A 21,825-nucleotide genomic window follows, 5' to 3' on the forward strand; every position below is an offset into this window, starting at 1 on the left:
AAAACCAAGACAGAATATTTCTGTGAAAGTCTTGATTCTCAGAAGCATTATTTGATAATATATCCTAAGAAACTAGAAACACTAATCAAAAAGGATATATGCACCCCTATGTTCATAGCAGCACAATTTACAATAGCTAAGATTTGGAAACAGCCTAGGTGCCCATCAGCAGATGACTGGATCAGAAAACTATGGTACATCTACACAATGATCTCCTAGGTCATTTTTGTGACTAGACTAAAAGCACGTCATGAGTTCATTCTTAGGTCTGCTGAGTCCCTTGGCTCAGAAAGTAATAACCTTCAGGGCAAAAGAGATCTTGCAGTTTTTCTGACTGGTTGGCTCAAGTACAGACCTCCCGCTGAAATAAGCTGAGAGAGGGGGGAACGGCTGCCGCAGCATAGGCTGTCCCTGATGCCTAAGAAGTGATTCTGCTGAGAAGATGCCTCAAAAAAGGACTTTAGTCAAACCCTCAATTAACTCAAATGACATTTAATGTTTCCACTTAATTAGTTTTTAAGTAGAATTAGCCAAACAGCATTTTTACCATTGTTTAAATAATGATAGCAGAAGCTCAAATGAAATCCCCTGAGATTTAAGAGAGCTTTTAAGCCTCAGTTATTATCACCATTAAATCTTTAGTACCCCTAAAACTGGAGTTTTTAATGATGTCATTATGAGCACCAAAACAAAATAATCACTTGCTCTCCCCTTCATAACATTTTGCTACGAAGATTATGAACAGAAATGCTTCCACTGCAGGCATGCATAAGACACATTAAAAATGAAATGGGGCCCTAGCCGGTTTAGCTCAGTGGATAGAGCATTGGCCTGTGGAACAAAAGGTTCCAGGTTTGATTCCAGTCAAGGGAACGTACCTTGGTTGCAGGCTCCTCCCCGGCCCAGGCCCTGCCCGGGGCTCGTGCAGGAGGCAACCAATCGATGTGTTTCTCTCACATTGATATTTATCTCTGTCTTTCCCTTTCTCTTCCACTCTCCCAAAAGAAAAAAAAAAAATCAATGGAAAAATATCCTTGGGTGAGGATTAACAAAAAAAACAACAACAAAGAAATGGGCCCTGGCCTGTAGTCAGGTGGTTAGAGCACCCTCTCAATACACCCAGGTTTTGGGTTTGATCCCTGGACAGGGCACATAATAAGAAACAACCAGCCCTAACCGGTTTGGCTCAGTGTATAGAGCGTCGGCCTGCAGACTGAAGGGTCCCAGGTTCGATTCTGGTCAAGGGCATGTACCTGGGTTGCGGGCACATCCTCAGTAGGGGGCGTGCAGGAGGCAGCTGATTGATGTCTCTCATCGATGTTTCTAACTTTCTATCCCTCTCTCTTCCTCTCTGTAAAAAAGCAATAAAATATTTTAAAAAAAGAAACAACCAATGGATGCATAAATAAGTGGAACAACAAATCAGTGTTTCTCCTCCCCCCACCCCTTGAATATCAATAAAAAATGGGAATAAAATAATTAAAAAATGGAGCACTGCAGTACTAAATGAAAAAAAACAATGAAATGGAATTTCAATTAAACTCTAATGGCTTTCTTGTATCCAGGTGATAGGTAGCCAGCCCTTGGGTAGTGTCTTCACAGCACCTGGAAATTTCTTCATTAAATTTCTTTATCTGATTCTCATGGCCAGCATCCCTAGCTCCCCAGGCCAGCTAGACCCAGAGTCTTCACTCAGAGAAGCTGTGTAGTTCCCACATCCATATAAATCCTGAGGTGCTTATGACGAACCAGCTCAGCTTCAGTGTTTACACTGGTCTATATGTCTACTGCAGTCTATGGCGTCAAGTCCCAGCTCTCCTACACACTAGCTATAGGGCCTTGGGCGAATCACTGAACTCTGAACATCAGTTGCCTATTCCATAAGAAGGGGATAGTAATAGGGTTGTAGTGCAGAGGGTTTACACAAAACACAGTGCCTAACTTGGCAAACACTCAGTGAATATTAGCTATTAGCATTAACATTGAGCAGATTAAGGCTTTCACCTTTTTAAAGCATTTTAGCTTTTAAGTTTAAACAAGTAGTAATTTGTCAGAAATTAATGGAAACCTAGAAAATTCTACATTTCAGAGAGGTACCACCTAAACTTTAAAATATATCCACTTAAACATGTTTTTGTTCCTTTAGGCCAATTGTATCTGAAAGACATGAACTTCTCATTCAGTTTTTCTCAGACTTAAGCTTAACTGCATATGGATTTATTGGTCACTACAAATTCAGACCAAAAAAATCACCTACAACTACAGCACTGCCAATGACCACCACAGTCACTGTAATTGCAGGTGAGTTTTTCTGTTTTGAAATTTGTACATAAATTTAAGGAGTGTTAAAAAGTCTTTTGAAAGTAGAAAAAAATCAAATAAAAGGAAGTTATTTAAAACTAAAATAAGTTAAATAAGATGAAAACAATACATAAGAGATTAATATGACTCCATTAATGAAAGAAAAGTATAAGGTATAAGAATAATAAGCTAAGCCAAAGCTGGTTTGGCTCAGTAGATAGAGCATTGGCCTGTGGACTGAGGGGTCCTGGGTTCGATTCCAGTCAAAGGCACATGCCCAGTGGGGGGCATGCAGGAGGCAGCCAATCAGTGATTCTCTCTCATCATTGATGTTTCCATCTCTCTCTCTCCCTTCCTCTCTGAAATCAATAAAAATATTTTTTAAAGAAAAGAATCCTAAGCTAATACTTTTTAAATGGATTTTTAGAAGAGAGGGAGAGTTTACATTGATGTGAGAAAGAAACATTGATTGGTTGCCTCCCATCTGCATACCAAAACCTGGGTGTGTGCCCTGACTGGGAATCAAACCTGCCACCTCCTGATGTATGGGGACCATGCTCTAAACAACTGAGCCACATCAGCCAGGGCTAAGCTAATAATTTGTAAACGTCATCTTAAAAAATTATGACCAGTTAAAAATTACTAGGAACCCACATAACAGATCATTATTAGACTACTTTTTCTTTTCTGGCACTTATAAAATTATGGTTTTCTTTTTATTACATAGAATTATAGTATTTTAGGTTAAAATACTATGCCTGTTTTCACATCTGCCAGTATTTGTACTTTTTAATTTTTTTTTTTTTTGCTTCACTCCAAAATGTGTCATACAAAATATAGTACATCTTTTGTTAGAGTAAATCAAACAAAAATATTTGACATATTCTAGAAGTCAGTTGGGAAACTCTGGTCTGGGACATGATCTAAGAATTGGAGAGACAGGAAGGGTTCCCTGTATCTAGTCTCTACATCCTGTTAACTCCACTCACTGGGATTTCAGGCCCCAGATATCAAAATCTAAATTCAGGGAGCATAAAAAAAGTGAGGAGGAAGGACCTAAGGTTAAGAAATGAAGCAGTTTGAAATAAGACCAACTTTATTGTCCACTATTTTCTGTATGCTCCCCAAGTAAGGTTGTCCCGAGGACAGGCCCTCCTAAAAGAGTAGATTTTTCTGAGCATTCCCCAAGTTTGCCACCTTGTGGCCTGGAAGGGTACTGCCTCATGTTACTGTAGTATTACTCCAGCTCATCTCAGTGGACCCTGCTGTCCTTATTCTTTCCAGTGAATTATAGGGTCACACCCATGGTGCTTAGTGGTTCCCTAGCTTTTATCTCCAGTCCTAAACTTTCTCTTAAATTGCAAACATGGATTTGTAATTATCTCCTAGAGTTTTGCAACTGCTAGACATTTATATTAAAACCTATCAAACTCAACTTGTTTTTATTACACTACTTTCTGCCCTAAACCTGCTCCTCCACCTGCTTCCCAACATAGCCTACAACATCAGAGCCACACTTGGAGAGTCATCTTTGACCTCTCTCTGACCTCCCCACTGCTTGCCCTGCCACCACACACACGCACACACACACACACACACACACACACACACACGTGCGCGCGCGCACACACACACACACACAGCCAACCAGGCCTGTCTCCCTCTTAAAGTCATTCTCTACACCTTGCCACCCAGTACATTAGCCACTACTGAGTACTGAAAATGTGGCTGGTGCTACTGAGGGACTGAATTTTTAATTTAATGAAATTTAAAAAGCCTCATGTGCTTAGTGGCTACCAAATTGGACAGCATGGGAGCCCAACTCCTTCATGTGGTATATAAGGCCCTTCACACTTCATCCCTATTCTCTCTTTTTAGATTCATCTTTGGTCCATACCACCTCTTTCCTTATGCTCTAAGTATTTTGGATTTTATCCTAAGTGTCAGGGAAACTGTTGATGGATTTAAGCAAAGTTCAGAATTAGATTTACACTGTGAAGATCACTCTGGTCACTGTGACGTGAATGGGTTTTAGGGGTCAAGAGGATCCATAGGTTCTTGTGGTTGTCCAGGTGAACTTCTGTGCTATGATGTAAATACAGAGAGCCCTGACGGGTATCTCAGTTGATTAGAGCATCATCCCACTATGCTAAGGTTTCAGATTTGATCCCCAGTCAGGGCACATATAAGAATCAACCAATGGATGTATAAATGAGTGGAACAACAAATCAATGCTTCTCTCTTCCACTCTGTAAAATTAATTAAAATAAATAAATAAATAAATAAATAAAATACAGAGATAGTCAAGAGTTACTGACAATTGTGCAAGTCAAGGATCTGGGAGATATTTACAGGGCTTGGTGATTAATTGGACTAGGGAGATCAGGTATGTGTCAAGAATGCCTCCCAGATCCCTGGCTTGCAAAACCTTGGGGATAATGTAACCATTCACTGAAGTTGAGAACTGGGTAGAGGGGTAGGCTCATAAGTTAAGCTGTGACCTTGTTGGATCTGAGGTGTCCATGAGATACTCAAGTGGAGATGTCATGTGGACAGTTATATCTATGAGCCTCCAGACCAGAAGATAGATTTAAGCAAGATATCTAAATCTAAGAATCATCACCAGTACATGGTTGATACCAGGACCCAGAATGAGATTGCCTAGGAAGAGGTTAGAGGTGAAAGAAGGGCTAAATTAACTCTCTAGAAACTCCAGCACTTTAAAGGGAGAATATGCTAGTAATGGAGACTGAAAGGCAAGAACTAAAGAGGAGGGAGGGGAGCCAGGAGCATGTGCCAGGGAACCCTGGGAAGAGGATGTTGTAAGAAGGGAATGGTTAGTAGAGCCAAATGTTGATGAAACTTCAAAAAAGGGAAGGATTAAAATGTTTCCATTCTTTTTCATGACTTGGGGACCCTAGCAAGAGTTATGTAAGTGGGCTGGGTGTTTTGAACAAGGTGAAGAAATTCATAGTAAGTTCCAGCAACTCATTCCACAAGTTTGGTCCTAAAGGAGAGATAGAGAGAGAGTCTTTGAGTGTCTAGAAGAAGTTAAAGGCAATGGGAAGCAGCCAGCAATGGAGAACATACTGGCAGACAGAAGGATGACCTGAGGAGGGAACATCTACTAAGGTGGGGGGCATGGCCTCCAGAGCAGCGGTCACCAACTGGTGGTCTGTGGACCACTGGTGGTCCGTGAGGTCTGAAAGGTTGGTGACTGCTGCTCCAGAGGACTCACAGGACAGACCTCTGGCCAGAGGTGGAGCAGCCTCTTCTCTCAGGGGAGGGAGAGAAGAGAGCAACTGCAGACAAGACAGCTTTGAAGGTTTGGTGGGGATCTTGCAGACATTTTCTTCTATGATCTCTGTTCTCTCTATAAAATAGGCAGGATCACCTGCTAAGAATGAGAAGGGAGGTGGTTAGGAGAATGAGAGAATTTGAAAAAGAGCTGTGGAAATTGGGGAGTGAGTTGATCCACCAAACAGCTTGTCACTTCGATGAGGGTCCATTTGTGGACTCAGCTGAGTGCAGGCACAGGTTCAGACAGGGTTTAAGGACAAGGGGAAAAGGACATTTAAGGTATTGTCAAGAAAATGAGAGAAATAATGGAAACTAAGTGGAACAGCCAAGGAAGTAAAGATGAATTGGGAACAAATGAGAGGTGCTGGACCACTAAAGATAGAAAAAAAAAGTAGTCATGAGAGTAAATCAATAACTAAGTTTGAAGTAGAGGTGGTTATACTGGATATGAAGCTGTCTAAATTTGAGATATTGGTGACTAAAGACTTCAACAGGAGGACATGTGAGCCTGGGACTGAGTGACTGAAATGGAGCAGAAAGTCTCTGGGAAGGATGAGGCCATGGCATGGAGAGGGAGCACCACATTGAGGGTGCCCCACCAAGATAGGTGCAGGAGCACACAGAGAGGAAGGCTGAGAATCAGGTGTGTGCTGGAAGAGCAGGACAGTGGGGAGATGACAGTAGGGTGAGGAGGATTAAGGTGGTGTAGCTGATGACTGAGAGCAAGAGAGCAAGGATCTACGGAAGGGAGGGATGGAACAGTGTGGGACACTAACCCAACTTCCATTCTGACATTTGGAGGCTGAGAAGGAGCTGGCTTCCAGTCATCCACATAGAAGGATGCTCTTTCATCCATCAGGGAGAACATAATGCCACTACTTTTTGGTTCAATTCATTAGGTAAATTTAGGTCTCCAACTTCTGGAACAACATTCCCTCAAGTGTTTACTGAGCTCTTTGTCTTAAAAAAATGTGTGTATGTATTAAGGTATTATATGTATTTATCATTTAATTTTATATATTTTATGTTGTAATCCACTTCAGATTCTTTTTGGAGTTTAGTAGGGGTACAAATTAAGAGTAAATAAATAATAAATTCACAGAAGAGTCCGCAGAACCTATTAAAAGGGCAGTACTTCAATTGCAAATTCTTACCTAACGAGTACAATTTTGTTACAGTTGTTTTGCTTGGTTCTTCCCAGAATATTGCCACATATAAGTGAATAATTAGCAAGTATTTTTGAAACATTTTAAATGATGGTAATTGGGATTAAATATTTTATTTTGTTAACTCATGGTTTCTCAACCGTGGCACTAGTCACATTTTGGGCCACATAATTCTTTCCTATTGGGCACTGTCCATTGTAAGTTATCTAGCAGCATCCCTACCCACTAGATGCTAGAAGCATGCCCTAGTTGTGACAACAAAACTATTTCCAGACAGGCCGTGGCAGGCTCAACATAATTGTTTAGTAATTGGTTGCATCTAATTATAGATATAACGCACTTTACACATGAGCAGTGTTTCTAAAAACCCTGTACTGCTCACATTTAAGTAATTGCACGTTTTAAATGTACCAAGAAAGCTCTCTCCATCTTTAGGGAGACACTATAGACTTCCTTGTGTAAAGTGAAGAGTTAACCTATATTTTTTTAGTTCATATTTGTTATACTAGATTTTCCTAAGCAGGGCAAATGAAAACTCTATTTTTGGTTATAGTGTTAGTTTTATGGAAAAGAAGAGAATAGGGCTAATTATGGGTTTTCTTTTATCTCAGGTTTAAAATTCAGCAAAGGAGCAGTAGTTGGTAGTATAAAGAATTTCTTTTGCATGCTCTTTAATTATTTCATTGCAATGATATATTGGTGGCTCAGTTAAATAAATAGGAATGTTAAAGTGATAGATTCATATCTAAATACCAATTATACTTGAATTCATTTTCCTTAATATTATGTATTTCCTTTTTGAATTAAGGTTTAAAACCCACCATGGCCATGTGTCAACAAAAATGTAGATGGGTCGGTACTCTGGAAAGCAATTACTGTTCAAGCAATTTTGGTAAGAAATAAAACCAAGCAACTTTGGTTTTATAAGAAACTTATAAGAAACGTGAGACTATATGCTTAGTCTCAAAGAAATTGGCATGAATGTGATGGTAAAGGGTAAGTTACACTCTTGATTTACCCAAGAAAATACTTTCCCATACACTGAGGTTTGTGGACTTGTGCTCTTCAAAATATTAGAGTTCATAACTGAGAAAAATATGTATATAGAAAATTTACTTTTTCATATAAACTTAATTTGACTCCTGGTACATGATACTGCTATTCTGTATATTTTGGTTGGCTCAGTATTTCTGAAAAAAAAAACAAAAACAAAACCAAAAACACACAAACAAAAACCTGTATACTTTTTTCTCACATATTTTTCATGTATTGGTTATCTTTTTATACATTGACTAGAGGCCCAATGCACAAAGATTCATTCGAGAATGGGCCTTCCTTCCCCTGGCTGCCGGCACTGCCTTCGCTCTGGACAGAGCTCCCTTTCTGCGATGATGCAAGTGTCCCACCCCGCCCCCTGCGGCTGAGCGCCTGCATTTGCAAATTAACTTGCCATCTTTGTTGGGTTAATTTGCATACTCACTCCTGATCAGCTGGTGGGCAGCGAGAAGGTACAGTCAATTAGCATGTTACTCTTTTATTAGGTAGATAATTCAACTTCAATAAATTAAAAGCGTATCTAAGCTGGCCTCTCTCACAGGAAATTAAAGCATTTCCTCTGCAATGTCTGTCCTTCTAAAGTATTAAATTAAAACCTGGAAATCTGAAATATATTTGGAAACACTTATAAATTGGAACCTGAGGAGACATTACTAACGATTTAGAATTTATAAGAGCTTTTTACACTAAAATATAGTTGCACTTTTTGTGAAAACTACTCAAGAGCAAAAGATACCAGATTTAATTATGTTGCTCATTTCCACAAGGAAGATTTAGGAAGGTCTTGCCAGGAAAAGGAAGCTGCGCAACCTAAAAGCTTACCCCAGACCCAGGGCCTCCTAGAGGGGCTCTGCATGCCCTGCAGACCTGGGCCCTTCCCCACTTTCATTTTCCAGGCATAAAAATGAACCAAACAGCACAGGTGTCACTGCCACCACAGCCAGCCTGTCTCTGCAGGAGGTGCTTCAGGAAATCTCCTTCCCTGTCTTTTTTTTAAATTTTATTTTATTGTTTAAAGTGTTACATATAATAGTACATATATCTCCTTTTTTTCCCCATTGACCTTCCCCCAGCCTCCCCTGCCCCCTGTCACATGCCCTCATCCCACCCCCGCAGTGTCTTGTGTCCATTGGTGTGCTTATATGCATGCATACAAGTCCTTTGGTTGATCTCTTTCCCCCTCTCCCCAACACTCCCCAGCCTTCCCGCTGTAATTTGACAGTCTGTTCGATGCTTTACTGCCTCTGTATCTATCTTTTTGTCCATCAGGTTATAATGTTCTTTATTTTCCATAAATGAGTGAGATCATGTGGTATTTTTCTTTCATTGCCTGGCTTATTTCACTTAGCATAATGTTCTCTAATTCCATCCAGGCTGCTGCAAATGGTAGGAATTCCTTTTTTTATAGCAGCGTAGTATTCCATTGTGTAGATGTACCATAATTTTCTGATCCAGTCATCTGCTGACGGGCACCTAGGCTGTTTCCAAATCTTAGCTATTGTAAATTGTGCTGCTATGAACATAGGGGTGCATATATCCTTTCTGATTGGTGTTTCTAGTTTCTTAGGATATATTCCTAGGAGTGGGATTACTGGGTCAAATGGGAGTTCTATTTTTAGTTTTTTGAGGAAACTCCATACTGTTCTCCACAGTGGCTGCACCAGTCTGCATTCCCACCAGCAGTGCATGAGGGTTCCTTTTCTCCGTAGCCTTGCCAGCACTTGTCGTTTGTTGATTTGTTGATGATAGCCATTCTGACAGGTGTGAGATGGTACCGAATTGTTGTTTTGATTTGCATCTCTTGGATAATTAGTGACTTTGAGCATGTTTTCATATGTCTCTTGGCCTTCCTTCTGTCTTCTTTCAGAAAGATTCTGTTTGGGTCCGTTGCCCATTTTTTTTTTTATTGGATCATTTATCTTCCTTTTATTAAGTTGTATGAGTTCCCTGTAGATGTTGGAGATTACACCTTTATCAGTGATAACATTGGCAAATGTGCTCTCCCATACAGTGGGCTTTCTTCTTGTTTTGTTGATGGTTTCTTTTGCTGTGCAAAAGCTTTTTATTTTGATGTAGTCCCATTTGTTTATTTTCTCTTTAGTTTCCATTGCCCTAGGAGTGATATCAGTGAAGAAATTGCTTCGGCATATGTCTGAGATTTCTCTGCCTGTGCATTCTTCTAGTATTTTTATGGTTTCCCATCTTATGTTTAAGTCCTTTATCCATTTTCAGTTTATTTTTGTGTATGGTGTAAGTTGGTGGTCTAGTTTCATTTTTTTGCATGTATCTGTCCAACTTTCCCAACACCATTTATTGAAGAGACTGTCTTGACCCCTTGTATGTTCATGCTTCCTTTGTCAAATATTAATTGAGCATAGTGGTTTGTGTTGATATCTGGGTTCTCAATTCTATTTCATTGGTCTATATGCCTGTTCTTGTGCCAGTACCAGGCTGTTTTGAGAACAATGGCTTTGTAATACAGCTTGAAATCTGGTATTGAGATCCAACCTACTTTGTTCTTCTTTCTCAGGATTGCTGCAGCTATTCTGGGTCTTTTTTTATTCCAGATGAATTTTTGGAGAGTTCTTTCTAGATCTGTGAAACATGCCGTTGGTATTTTAATAGGGATTGCATTGAACCTATAGATTGCTTTGGGTAGTATGGACATTTTAATGATGTTGATTCTACCAATCCATGAACACAGTATGCACTTCCATCTATTTATGTCTTCCTCTATCTTTTTTCTTCAATGTCTTGTAGTTTTCTGAGTAGAGGTCTTTTACCTCCTTAGTTAAGTTTATTCCTAGGTATCTTAATTTTTTTGGTGCGATGGTTAATGGGATTGTTTTCTTAGTCTCTCTTTCTGTAAGTTCACTGTTGGTGTATAGAAATACTATAGATTTCTTGGCATTAATTTTGTATCCTGCTACATTTCCAAATTCATTTATTAAGTCTAATAATTTTTTGATGGAGTCTTTAGGGTTTTCTATTTACAGTATCATGTCATCTGCAAATAAGGACAGTTTTACTTCTTCTTTTCCAATTTGGATGCCTTTTATTTCTTCTTCTTGTCTAATCGCAATGGCTAGTACTTCCAGAACTATGTTGAACAGGAGTGGTGAAAGCGGGCATCCGTGTCTTGTTCCTGTTCTTAGGGGAAATGGTTTTAGTTTTTGTCCATTGAGTATGATGTTGGCTGTGTGCTTGTCATATATGGCTTTTATTATGTTAAGGTATGATCCTTCTATTCCCACCTTGCTGAGAGTTTTTATCAAAAATCGGTGTTGGATTTTGTCAAATGCTTTTTCTGCATCAATTGGTATGACTATGTGGTTTTTATCTCTCAATTTGTTTATGTGATGTATCCCGTTTATTGATTTGTGGATATTGTACCATCCTTGCATCCCTGGGATAAATCCTACTTGGTCATGGTGTATGATCTTTCAGATGTACTGCTGGATCCTATTTGCTAGAATTGTGTTGAAGATTTTGACATCTATGTTCATGAGGGATATTGGCCTGTAATTCTCCTTCATTGTGTTGTCTTTATCTGGTTTTGGTATTAGGGTGATGCTGGATTCACAGAAGGAGCTTGGAAGTGTTCCTTCCTTTTGAATTTTTCGAGATAGTCTGAGGAGGATATGTTTTAGTTCTTCCTTGAATGTTTGGTAAACTCCCCTGTTTAGCCGTCTGGCCCCGGGCTTTTATTTGCTGAAAGCTTTTTAATGACTGTTTCAATTTCTTCCATAGTTATTGGCCTATTGAGATTTTTAGATTCTTCCTGATTGAGTTTTTGAAGGTTGTATTTTTCTAGGAATATGTCCATTTCCTCCAGGTTGTCTAGTTTGTTGGAATAGAGTTGTTCATAATATTTTTTAACAATCCTTTGTATTTCTGTGGGGTCTGTTGTTATTTCTCCTCTTTCATTTCTGATTTTGTTTATTTGGGTTCTCTCTCTTTGCTTCTTTGTGAGCCTGGCTAGAGGTTCCTCAATTTTGTTTATCCTTTCAAAGAACCAACTCTTGGTTTTGTTTATCTTTTGTATTTTTTTTTTTTTTGGTTTCTATGTCATTTATCTCTGCTCTGATCTTTATTATTTCCTTCCTTCTGCTTACTCTGGGCTTTTCTTGTCGCTGTCATTCTAACTCTTTGAGTTGTAGGGTTAATTTATTACCATTGTTTCTTGTTTTTTGCAGTAGGCTTGTAGAGCTATGAACTTCCCTCTCAAGACTGCTTTTGCTGTGTTCCATAGATTTTGGATTGTTGTGTTTTCATTGTCAGTTGTTGCCATGATGTTTTTCATTTTTTCTTTGATCTCTCTGGTAACCAAGTCATTGTTTAACAGCATGCTATTTAGACTCCAAGTGTTTGATTTTTTTGGATTGTTTTTATTGTAGTTGATTTTTTATTCCATTGTGATCTGAGAAAATGCTTGATATGATTTCTATCTTCTTGAATTTGAAGAGATTTGCCTGTGTCCTAATATGTTGTCTATCCTTGAAAATGTTCCATGTGCGCTGGAGAAGAATGTATATTCTGTATCTTTGGGGTGGAATGTTCTAAAGATGTCAATTAAGTCCATCTGATCTAGTGTGTCATTTAGGATTGATGTTTCTTTGCTGATTTTTTGTTTGGTTGATTTATCCAGTGTGTCAGTGGGGTACAATATCCACAAATCTATAAACGTGATACATAGTAGTTATTAAAGTCCCCTACTATGACTGTATTGCTATCAATCTCTCCCTTGATATCTTCCAGAAGTTGTTTTATGTATTTGGGTGCTCCTGTATTGGGTGCATATATGTTTACCAGAGTTGTATCTTCTTGTTGAATTGCTCCCTTTAGTATTATGTAGTGGCCTTCCTTATCTCTTGTTATGACCTTTACTTTGAGGTCTATTTTATCAGATATAAGTATTGCAACCCCAGCTTTTTTCTGATTTATATTTGCCTGAAAAATGTTTTTCCATCCCTTCACTCTCAGTCAGTGTGAATCCTTTGTTCTGAGGTGGGTCTCTTGCAGACAGCAAATATATGGGTCATGTTTTCTTATCCATTCAGCTACCCTATGCCTTTTGATTGGTGCATTTAATCCATTTACGTTTAATGTTATTATTGACAAGTACATGTTTGTTGTCATATTTTTCCTTAATGTTTGTGTTTCTTCTTGCCTTTCTCTTTCTTCTTTTTACTGCAGTCCCTTCAGCATTTCTTGCATTGCTGGCTTGGTAGTGATAAACTCTCTTAGTCCTTTTTTGTCCGTGAAGCTCCTGATTCCACCTTCAATTTTGAATGATAGCCTTTCTGTGTATAGTATTCTTGGGTTCAGTCCCTTGCTTTGCATCACTTTGTGAATTTCATTCCATTCCCTTCTGGCCTGGTGTGTTTCTGTTGAGAAATCAGTTGATATTCTAATAGGAGAACCCTTGTAGGTAACTTTCTGTCTCTCTCTTATAGCCTTTAGGATTCTTACTTTGTAATTGGTGTTTGCCAATTTAATTATGATGTGTCTTGGTGTCGGTCTTTTGGGGTTCAACTTGTTTGGGACTCTATGTGCTTCTTGGACTTGCATGGTTTTTTTCTTGCCAGTATCAGGGAAGTTTTCTGTTATTATTTCTTCAAACAGGTTTTCTATTCCTTGCTTCTCTTCCTCTCTTTCTGGTACCCCTATTATGTGAATATTGTTTCATTTTGTGTTGTCCCAAAGCTCCCTTAGGCTCTCCTCTTGCTTTTTAAGTCTTTTTTCCAGTTGCTGCTGTGTTTGTGTGTTTTTTCCTATTTTGTCTTCTAATTCGCTGATGCGGTCCTCAGCCTCTTCTAGCCTACTGTTTAAGCTTTCCATTGTGTTCTTTATTGCAGCTATGTCGTTCTTCATCTCCTCTTGGTTCTTTTTCATGTTGGCGACATTCTCATTCAGCTCCTTATAATTCTCATTGAGTTGCATGTATTTGTCATCCATCCATTTAAACATCCTTATAACCATTACTCTGAATTCTTTCTCTGTTAAGCTGCTAGCCTCAATTTCATTTAACTCCCTTTCTGGTGATTCCTCTTTTTCTTTCCTTTGGGGGTTGCTCTTTGTCTTCCCATGTCTTCCTGTAATGTTTTAATTGTAGATCTAATTGCTTTGTTACCCAGGTTCTTTTGGGTATGGTTCTACTGGTGTAATCTCTCAGTTGTCCTGGGCTTGGTAATCTAGTGTAGCTCCCTACTTGAGCTATTTGGGTTCTCTTGATGTAGGCCGGCAAGCTTGAGAGGCACAACTGCGGTATCTAGAAGTCAGCAGCTGTGGAGGGGAGTGTCCCAATTTTTGCTGTATTGCACCCTTAGTTGAAATCATGCCTGCCTAGCGGGGACTCACAGTGGCACTCAGGAACCATCTGTTGGGGTGATGGGGTTCTGGGGGCCTGCACTCTGGAAAGGCGTGACTGTGGTGTCCAGAGTTCTGTAGTTGTGGGGTGGGCAGACTCAGCTTTTGCTGCTGCACCTGTGGTGGATAGGCACTCACTCCCAGTGGTGGCTCACAGGGGCACCCACAGTACGTTTGCCTGCAAGGCACAATGAAGCTCTCTAAAGAGCCCTGGCAGTGTAGCTGCGTAATTGAGGCGTCTGTGGGTAGGTCTCCAGGATGAGTGAATTCAGAATTTCTACTGCCAGGGGGGAGTGTGCCCCTGTCTGTCCAAGATCACACCCAGGGAGAGCTCACAGTGGCTCACACTAGCGCCCTGTGGGTAGGTGGGCTCAGGGTGCCTGCCTGTTGGAAATTTGCATCTGTGGAGGTGTGTTTGCCCGCCCAGAGCTCTGACGCACTCTGAGGGGTCCTGGCACTGAGGTTGAGCAGCTGGGGTGAATGTGGGCAGTTATTCAGGAAGAGGGAGTTCAGAATTTCTACTGCGGGGCAGTGAATCTTTGTCTGTACAGAATCATACCCAGCAGGGGCTCAAAGCAGCTCCCCAGAGGACCCTGTGGATAGATGGGCTCAGGGTGCCTGCCCTTTGGAAATGTGCATGTCTGTGGCAGTGAGTTTGCTGGCACAGAGCTCTGACGCACTTTGAGGGGCCCTGGCACTGAAGTTCCCCTGCTGAGGTGTCTATGCAGGTGTCCAGGATGAGAGAATTCAGAATTTCTACTGCCGGGGGGAAGGGGAGGGCAGCATGCCTCTGTTTGTCCAAATCACACCCAGCCAGGACTCACAGCAGCTCCCACAAGCGCCCTGTGGGTAGATGAGCTCAGGGTGCCTGCCCATTGGAAGTGTGTGTGCGAACTGGCGGTGCCTTTGCCTGTGCAGAGCTCTGACACACTTTGAGCAGCAGCCCTGGCACTGAAGTTAAACAGCTGGGATGTATGTGGGCAGTTATTCAGGAGGAAGGAGTTCAGAGTTTCTACTGCGGGGCAACGCGTCCTTATCTGTATAGAATCACACCCAGCAGGGGCTCAAAGCAGCTCCCCAGAGGACCCTGTGGGTATATGGGCTCAGGTTGCCTGCCCTTGTCTGTGGCGGTGAGTTTGCCTGCGCAGAGCTCTGACGCACTCTGAGGGGCCTTGGCACTGAAGTTGCACCACTGGGGTGTCCATGGGCAGTTATTCAGGAAGAGGGAGTTCAGAATTTCTACTGCAGGGCTGCGTGCCCTTGTCTGTACAAAATCACACCCACAGGGGCTCCCAGTGGCTCCCAGGCTCTGTCTATGGGAGTGGAGTGCCCTGGCTGCCTGTGGGCACTGGAAAAGCATGAATGTGTTGTCTGGAGTTCTGCCGCTGGGGAGGGGGAGGTTGCACTTACTGCTGCCGAGCTGTGCACCTTTGGAGGTGCAGGTCCCAGGGTCCGCGGGTCTGTGGGTGGGGCAGCAAGATTTTGGCTGGAGTGGCTGCTGGGTCACAGGGCAGTTCCCAGGCCTATCTGGTTGGTGGTGTTGATGAGTTCCTAAAAAAAGGCCATTCTCCCCTTCAAGATGGCATGGGCTCCATGCTGGAGTCCTGCAGTCCAGGGAGTGCCCACAGCAGTGGTAGTCTCTCCTTGTCCAAGAGAGCCTGTCTGCCAGCCCCTGCTGCTCCTGCGAGATTTAACTGTCAATTACTCACTCACACACACACCACACACATCCACACACTCTCCTTTCATACCCTCACTCACTTCCTCTCCCTCACCTCCGTCATGCCATCCGCCATATTTTTCCCCTCCCATTGTGTTCTTTATTGCAGCTATGCTGTCCATCATCTCCTCTTGGTTCCTTTTCATGTTAGCGACATTCTCCTTTAGTTCCTTATAGTTCTCATTGAGTTGTGTGTATTTGTCATTGAGTTGTGTGTATTTGTCATCCAGCCGTTTAAACATCCTTATAACCATTACTCTGAATTCTTTCTCTGATATGCTGCTAGCCTCAATTTCATTTAACTCCCTTTCTGGTGATTCCTCTTTTTCTTTCCTTTGGGGGTTGCTTTTTTGTCTTCCCAGGTTTTGCTGTAACGTTTTAATTGTAGGTCCGATTGGTTTGATACTCAGGTTCTTTTGGGGATGGTGCTACTGGCGTAATCTCTCAGGTCTCCTGGGCTTGGTAATCTAGTATAGCTCCCTACTTGAGCTATTTGGGTTCTCTTGATGTAGGCCTGTGAGCTGGAAAGGTACAACTGCGGTGTCTAGAAGTCAGCACCCGTGGAGGGGAGTGTCCCAATTTTTGGCTGTCTTGCGTACTTGATTGGAATTGCGTGTGCCCAGCAGGGACTTACAGTGGCACCCAGGAACCATCTGTTGGAGTGATGGGTCTCAGGAGGCCTGTGCTCTGGAAAGGCGTGATTGTGGTGTCCAGAGTTCTGTAGTTGTGGGGTGGGCAGACTCAGCTTTTGCTGGTGCACCTGTGGTGGATATGCGCACACTCCCAGTGGAGGCTCACTGGGGCACCTGCGGTGCATTTACGAGCAAGGGGCGCTGAAGCTCTCTGAAGGGCCCTGGCACTGAAACCACGTAATTGAAGTGTCTGTGGGCAGGTATCCAGGATGAGTGAATTCAGAATTTCTACTGCCAGGGGTAGTGCATCCCTGTTTGTCCAAGATCACACCCAGCAAGGACTCACAGCAGCTCCCACAAGCGCCCTGTGGATAGATGGGCTCAGGGTGCCTGCCCGTTGGAAATGTGCGTGAAGACTGCGGCTGTTGGTGAGTTTGCCTGCTCAGAGCTCTGATACACTTTGAGGGGCCCTGGCACTGAAGTTACATAGCTGGGGTGTCTGCAGGCAGTTATTCAAGCAGTGGAAATTCAGAATTTCTACTGCGGGGCAGAATCACACCAGCAGGGGCTCCCAGTGGCTCCCAGGCACTGCCTACAGAGTGGGGAGTGGTGTGCCCTGGATGTCTGCTCTGCTGGAGATGCAAATGTGGTGTCCAGAGCTCTGCCACTGGGGAGGGGGAAGTTGCACTTACTGCTGCAGGAATGGTGCACCTTTGGAGGTGGAGGTCCCAGGGTTTGAGGGTCTGCTGCTGGAGTAGCAGGATTTTGGCTGGAGTGGCTGCTGGGTCACGGGCAGTGTCAAAGTCCTGACTGGGTGGTGGTGCTGATGAGTTTCTAGAAAAGGCTGCTGTCCCCTTCAAAAATGGTGTGGGCTCTGTCTCCTTCCCTGTCTTTTGATGCCACCTGATTCCACTTGGCTACAAGCTGACATTTTGCAGTGAACACTCACAGAGGAGAATTCTGACTTTTGTGAGCTTTGCACACCATGTGAGCAGTGAGCTCTCACTTCACCCCAAAAGGCTCCTATCAGCCATGTCCAAAACTTGATTAACTCCACTGTGACTCACTTACACATGGCAAAACAACCACAAACAGTCACCAGTGGCCCATTGGTTCTCAGCCTGACCTCCAGGGGCAGTTTGGGTTGTCACAATAATCAGGGAGTGCTACTGTTTTTTCTGGGCAGGGACAGGCTCATAAAATAATCCTTCAATGCAGGTCCTGTTCTACATGGCATTGTTCTCACCAAAATGCCAAAAACACACCTTTGAGAGACACATATTCTTTCCTTCTGTGGCTCAGAAATTAGACTCTTTTCTCCAAGAGTCACAATGGAAAAAAGAATCAAAAGCAACTGAATTTTGCTAGAATTTTTTTTAAGCAAGAAAATGCTTTATTGTAGTTCAGTTCTATACCTTGATTTGTTAAATGAGATAAACAGAGTGAATAAGAAAGAGAATATCAGCCCGACCTTTGTGGCTCAGTGGTTGAGCATTGACCTATGAACCAGGAGATCACAGTTCAATTCTTGGTCAAGGCACATGCCTGGGTTTCAGGCTCGCTCCCCAGCATGGGGCATGCAGGAGGCAGAAAATCGATGATTCTCTCTCATCATTGATGTTTCTACCTCTCTCTCCCTCTCTCTTCCTCTCTGAAATCAATAAAAATATATTTAATAAAGAGAACATCAAAGACCTAGTAAAAGACAGATATTTACTGATAATTAGAGAGAGCTAGGGACCCATGGGATGAACCAAAGTTCCAAGACAGAGGACAACTAAAGAGAGGGGCTAAAGAGAGGAGAGACACAGAAAGGTAGGCACACACACCCATACAAACACAAAGACTCCCTTCCTCGTGGCCCAAACACCCTCATGCAACCTCCGAGTTTGGTGTTGCCTTTGAAGACTCAAGGTCTTGTGGAGTATGTACAGGTAGAGGCTCATAAGCCTATACCTTACTTGGTAATTGATCTACATGTTTGATAAGACATTGTGAAGAGTCCCTTCTCAGTAATGGACCACAGTGCACAGCTATTCAGGTTTCTCTCCGGGGTCTCAACATCTAGCAACATGGGCAGCATGATAGCACCACGGCTCCTTTCTTCAACCTGAATTTTGGTGACAAGCGTACAGAATCAAATTTGATTGCTCTGTTAAGACCTTCTCTTTAGCATTAAAATGCTTCCCATCTGACACTTAGAAACATGTAAAATTATGTTCAATTCTGCTTACATTTGCCTTCACTGTTATATTATTTCAAAAATGTTTTCTTCCGCAGTATTTGCTGGTACTGTTATCACAACCATCACATGGGGTGGAAGCTTGCATGGCACAGTCTCCCTCATCAGCATCTATAAAGAGGGAAATCTGGCAATTCAACAGGCTGGCAAGAACATGAGTGCCAAGGTCATTGTGATTTGCAAGCAGTGCCCTCTCCTGAGAAGAGGTGAGTAAAGAGGGAAATTTTAGTCTTGCAATGGAGCTCAGGGACAGAGATGGGGACAGAGAGCCTCTCCGAGCTACTTAGGGATCTGAGCATGCCCTAGCTGGTTAATGGAAGTCAAGTCAGGGATTTTGGAACAGAAGGAAGACTGTGGCATCAGGAAGAATTGGGCTCTAAGCCCAGTTCCTGTGAGGTGGACAAGGATGGGGAGCAGAAATGATGAATGAGTCCAAGCAGCACATGAGGTTGGATCAGACACAGAGAAGCAGTTCAGAAGAAAGAGACTTTCAGTTATGCGCTTAAGGTGCCAATATTACAGAGGAAAATATTCAGCAAATAAAAGGCAATTCATTCCTAGATGGTTTGGCTCAGTGGATAGAGCGTCAGCCTGCGGACTGAAGGGTCCCGGGTTCGATTCTGGTCAAGGACACATGCCCAGGTTGCGGACTTGATCCCCAATGGGGGGTGTGCAGGAGGCAGCCAATCAAAGATTCTCTCTAATCATTGATGTTTCTCTCTCTCCCTCCCCCTTCCTCTTGAAATAAAAGAAAATATTAAAAGGTGTTTTTTTTTTAAGGCAATTCAGAGCTCAAGTTAAGAAGGGAGAGAGGCATATATGGGTTACAATTAAAGATTTGGGAATAATTTTCAGATGTAGGATCATTTAATCCATACATGGGAATGAGTTTATTAAGAGAAGTTATGGGAAAGAGAAAGTTACTCCAGAGCCAGAACCACATAATTTTTAAACAAGCTCTTTAACTTATAAAAGTAATATTTTCTATGGTTATAAAAAAGTTTAAATATGTAGAGAAGGATATAAATTAAATGTGAATCCCTTTCCCTTTTATCTTATTTCTTTATTGACTATGTTACATATGTGTCCTTATTCCCCCATTACCCTCCCCCATCCCCCCACTCATGCCTTTAACCCCCTGTTGTCTGTGTCCAGTGGTTAGGCTTATATGCATGCGTACAAGTCCTTTGGTTGATCTTTCTCCCTTACCCCCACCGACCCTAACTTCCCTCTGAGGTTTGACAGTCTGATTAATGCTTCCCTGTCTCTGGAGATCTTTTTGTTCATCAGTTTATGTTGTTCATTATTTCCCATAGATGAGAGAGATCATGTGATGTTTATTTTTCTCTGACTGACTTATTTCACTTAGCATAATGCTCTCCAGTTCCATCCAGGTTGTTGCAAATGGAAAGAACTCCTTTTTTTTTTTTACCACAGCGTAGTATTCCATTCTGTAGATGTACCACAGTTTTTTAATCCACTCATCTGCTGATGGGCACTTAGGCTGTTTCCAAATCTTAGTATTGTAAATTGTGCTGCTATGAACATAGGGGTGTACATGTCCTTTATGATTGGTGTTTCTAGTTTCTTGGGATATATTCCTAGAAGTGGGATCACTGGGTCAAATGGGAGTTCCATTTTTAGTTTTTGAGGAAACTCCATACTGTTCTCAACAGTGGTTGCACCAGTCTGCATTCCCACCAGCAGTACACTAGGGTTCCTTTTTCTCTGCATCCTCGCCAGCACTTGTCGTTTGTTGATTTGTTGATGATAGCCATTCTGAAAGGTGTGAGATGGTACCGAATTGTTGTTTTGATTTGCATCTCTTGGATAATTAGTGACTTTGCACATGTTTTCATATGCCTCTTGGCCTTCCTTCTGTCTTCTTTCGAAAAGTATCTATTTAGGTCTGTTGCCCATTTTTTGATTGGGTTGTTTATCTTCCTTTTGTTAAGTTGTATAAGTTCCCTGTAGATGTTGGAGATTAAACCCTTATCGGTGATAACATTGGCAAATATGTTCTCCCATGCAGTGGGGTTTCTTGTTGTTTTGTTGATGGTTTCTTTTGCTGTGCAAAAGCTTTTTATTTTGATGTAGTCCCATTTGTTTATTTTCTCTTTAGTTTCCATTGCCCTGGGAGCAGTATCAGTGAAGAAATTGCTTCGGCATATGTCTGAGATTTTGCTGCCTGTGGATTCCTCTAGTATTTTTATGGTTTCCCATCTTACATTTAAGTCCTTGATCCATTTTGAGTTTATTTTTGTGTATGGTGTAAGTTGGTGGTCTAGTTTCATTTTTTTTGCATTTATCTGTCCTATTTTCCCAACACCATTTATTGAAGAGACTGTCTTGACTCCATTGTATGTTCATGCCTCCTTTGTTAAATATTAATTGAGCATAGTGCCTTGGGTCGATTTCTGGGTTCTCTATTCTATTCCATTGATCTATACACTGAGTGGGCAGATTATTATGATCTCTGAACGCATAATAATCTGGCCATTGAGTGTATATCTTATATAATAAAAGGCTAATATGCAAATTGTCCCCTTGACCAGGAGTTCGACCAGCAGGCAGGCTGGCCAAACAACTATCCATGTCCGCCTCCCCTGGCCAGGCTGGCCAGAACCCACCCATGCACGAATTCATGCACCAGGCCTCTAATATATATATACACATACACACACTGACTGGCCAGATTACTATGCATTCAGAGATCATAATAATCTGGCCACTCAGTGTATGTCTGCTCTTGTGCCAGTACCAGGCTTTTTTGAGAACAGTGGCTTTGTAACACAGCTTGATATCTAGTATTGAGATCCCACCTACTTTGTTCTTCTTTCTCAGAATTCCTGCAGCGATTTGGGGTCTCTTTTTATTACAAATGAATTTTTGGAAAGTTCATTCTAGGTCTGCGAAATATGCTGTTCGTATTTTAATGGGGAGTGCATTAAATCTATAGATTGCTTTGGGTAGTATGGACATTTTAATGATGTTGATTCTACCAATCCATGAACACGGTATGCTCTTCCATCTGTTTAT

At 41.8% G+C, this 21,825-nt stretch overlaps 1 protein-coding gene across 1 annotated transcript in view; it reads left to right on the top strand.

The window, feature by feature from the left end:
* LOC308241167 (procollagen C-endopeptidase enhancer 2-like) overlaps positions 1 to 21,825 on the top strand; it is a gene marked incomplete at both ends in the record, with an annotated part of 76,452 nt that overhangs the window by 33,687 nt on the left and 20,940 nt on the right. Inside the window, 4 exons of the mRNA XM_080654658.1 lie at positions 1,566 to 1,572; positions 2,147 to 2,301; positions 7,576 to 7,659; positions 18,825 to 18,992. Of these exons, the coding sequence (XP_080510784.1) occupies positions 1,566 to 1,572; positions 2,147 to 2,301; positions 7,576 to 7,659; positions 18,825 to 18,992 (414 nt within the window). The remainder of the gene's footprint in view (positions 1 to 1,565; positions 1,573 to 2,146; positions 2,302 to 7,575; positions 7,660 to 18,824; positions 18,993 to 21,825) is intronic.

This window comes from Plecotus auritus, assembly GCF_963455305.1.
Source record: "Plecotus auritus genome assembly, chromosome: 2".
NCBI classification, from domain to species: Eukaryota; Metazoa; Chordata; class Mammalia; order Chiroptera; family Vespertilionidae; genus Plecotus; species Plecotus auritus.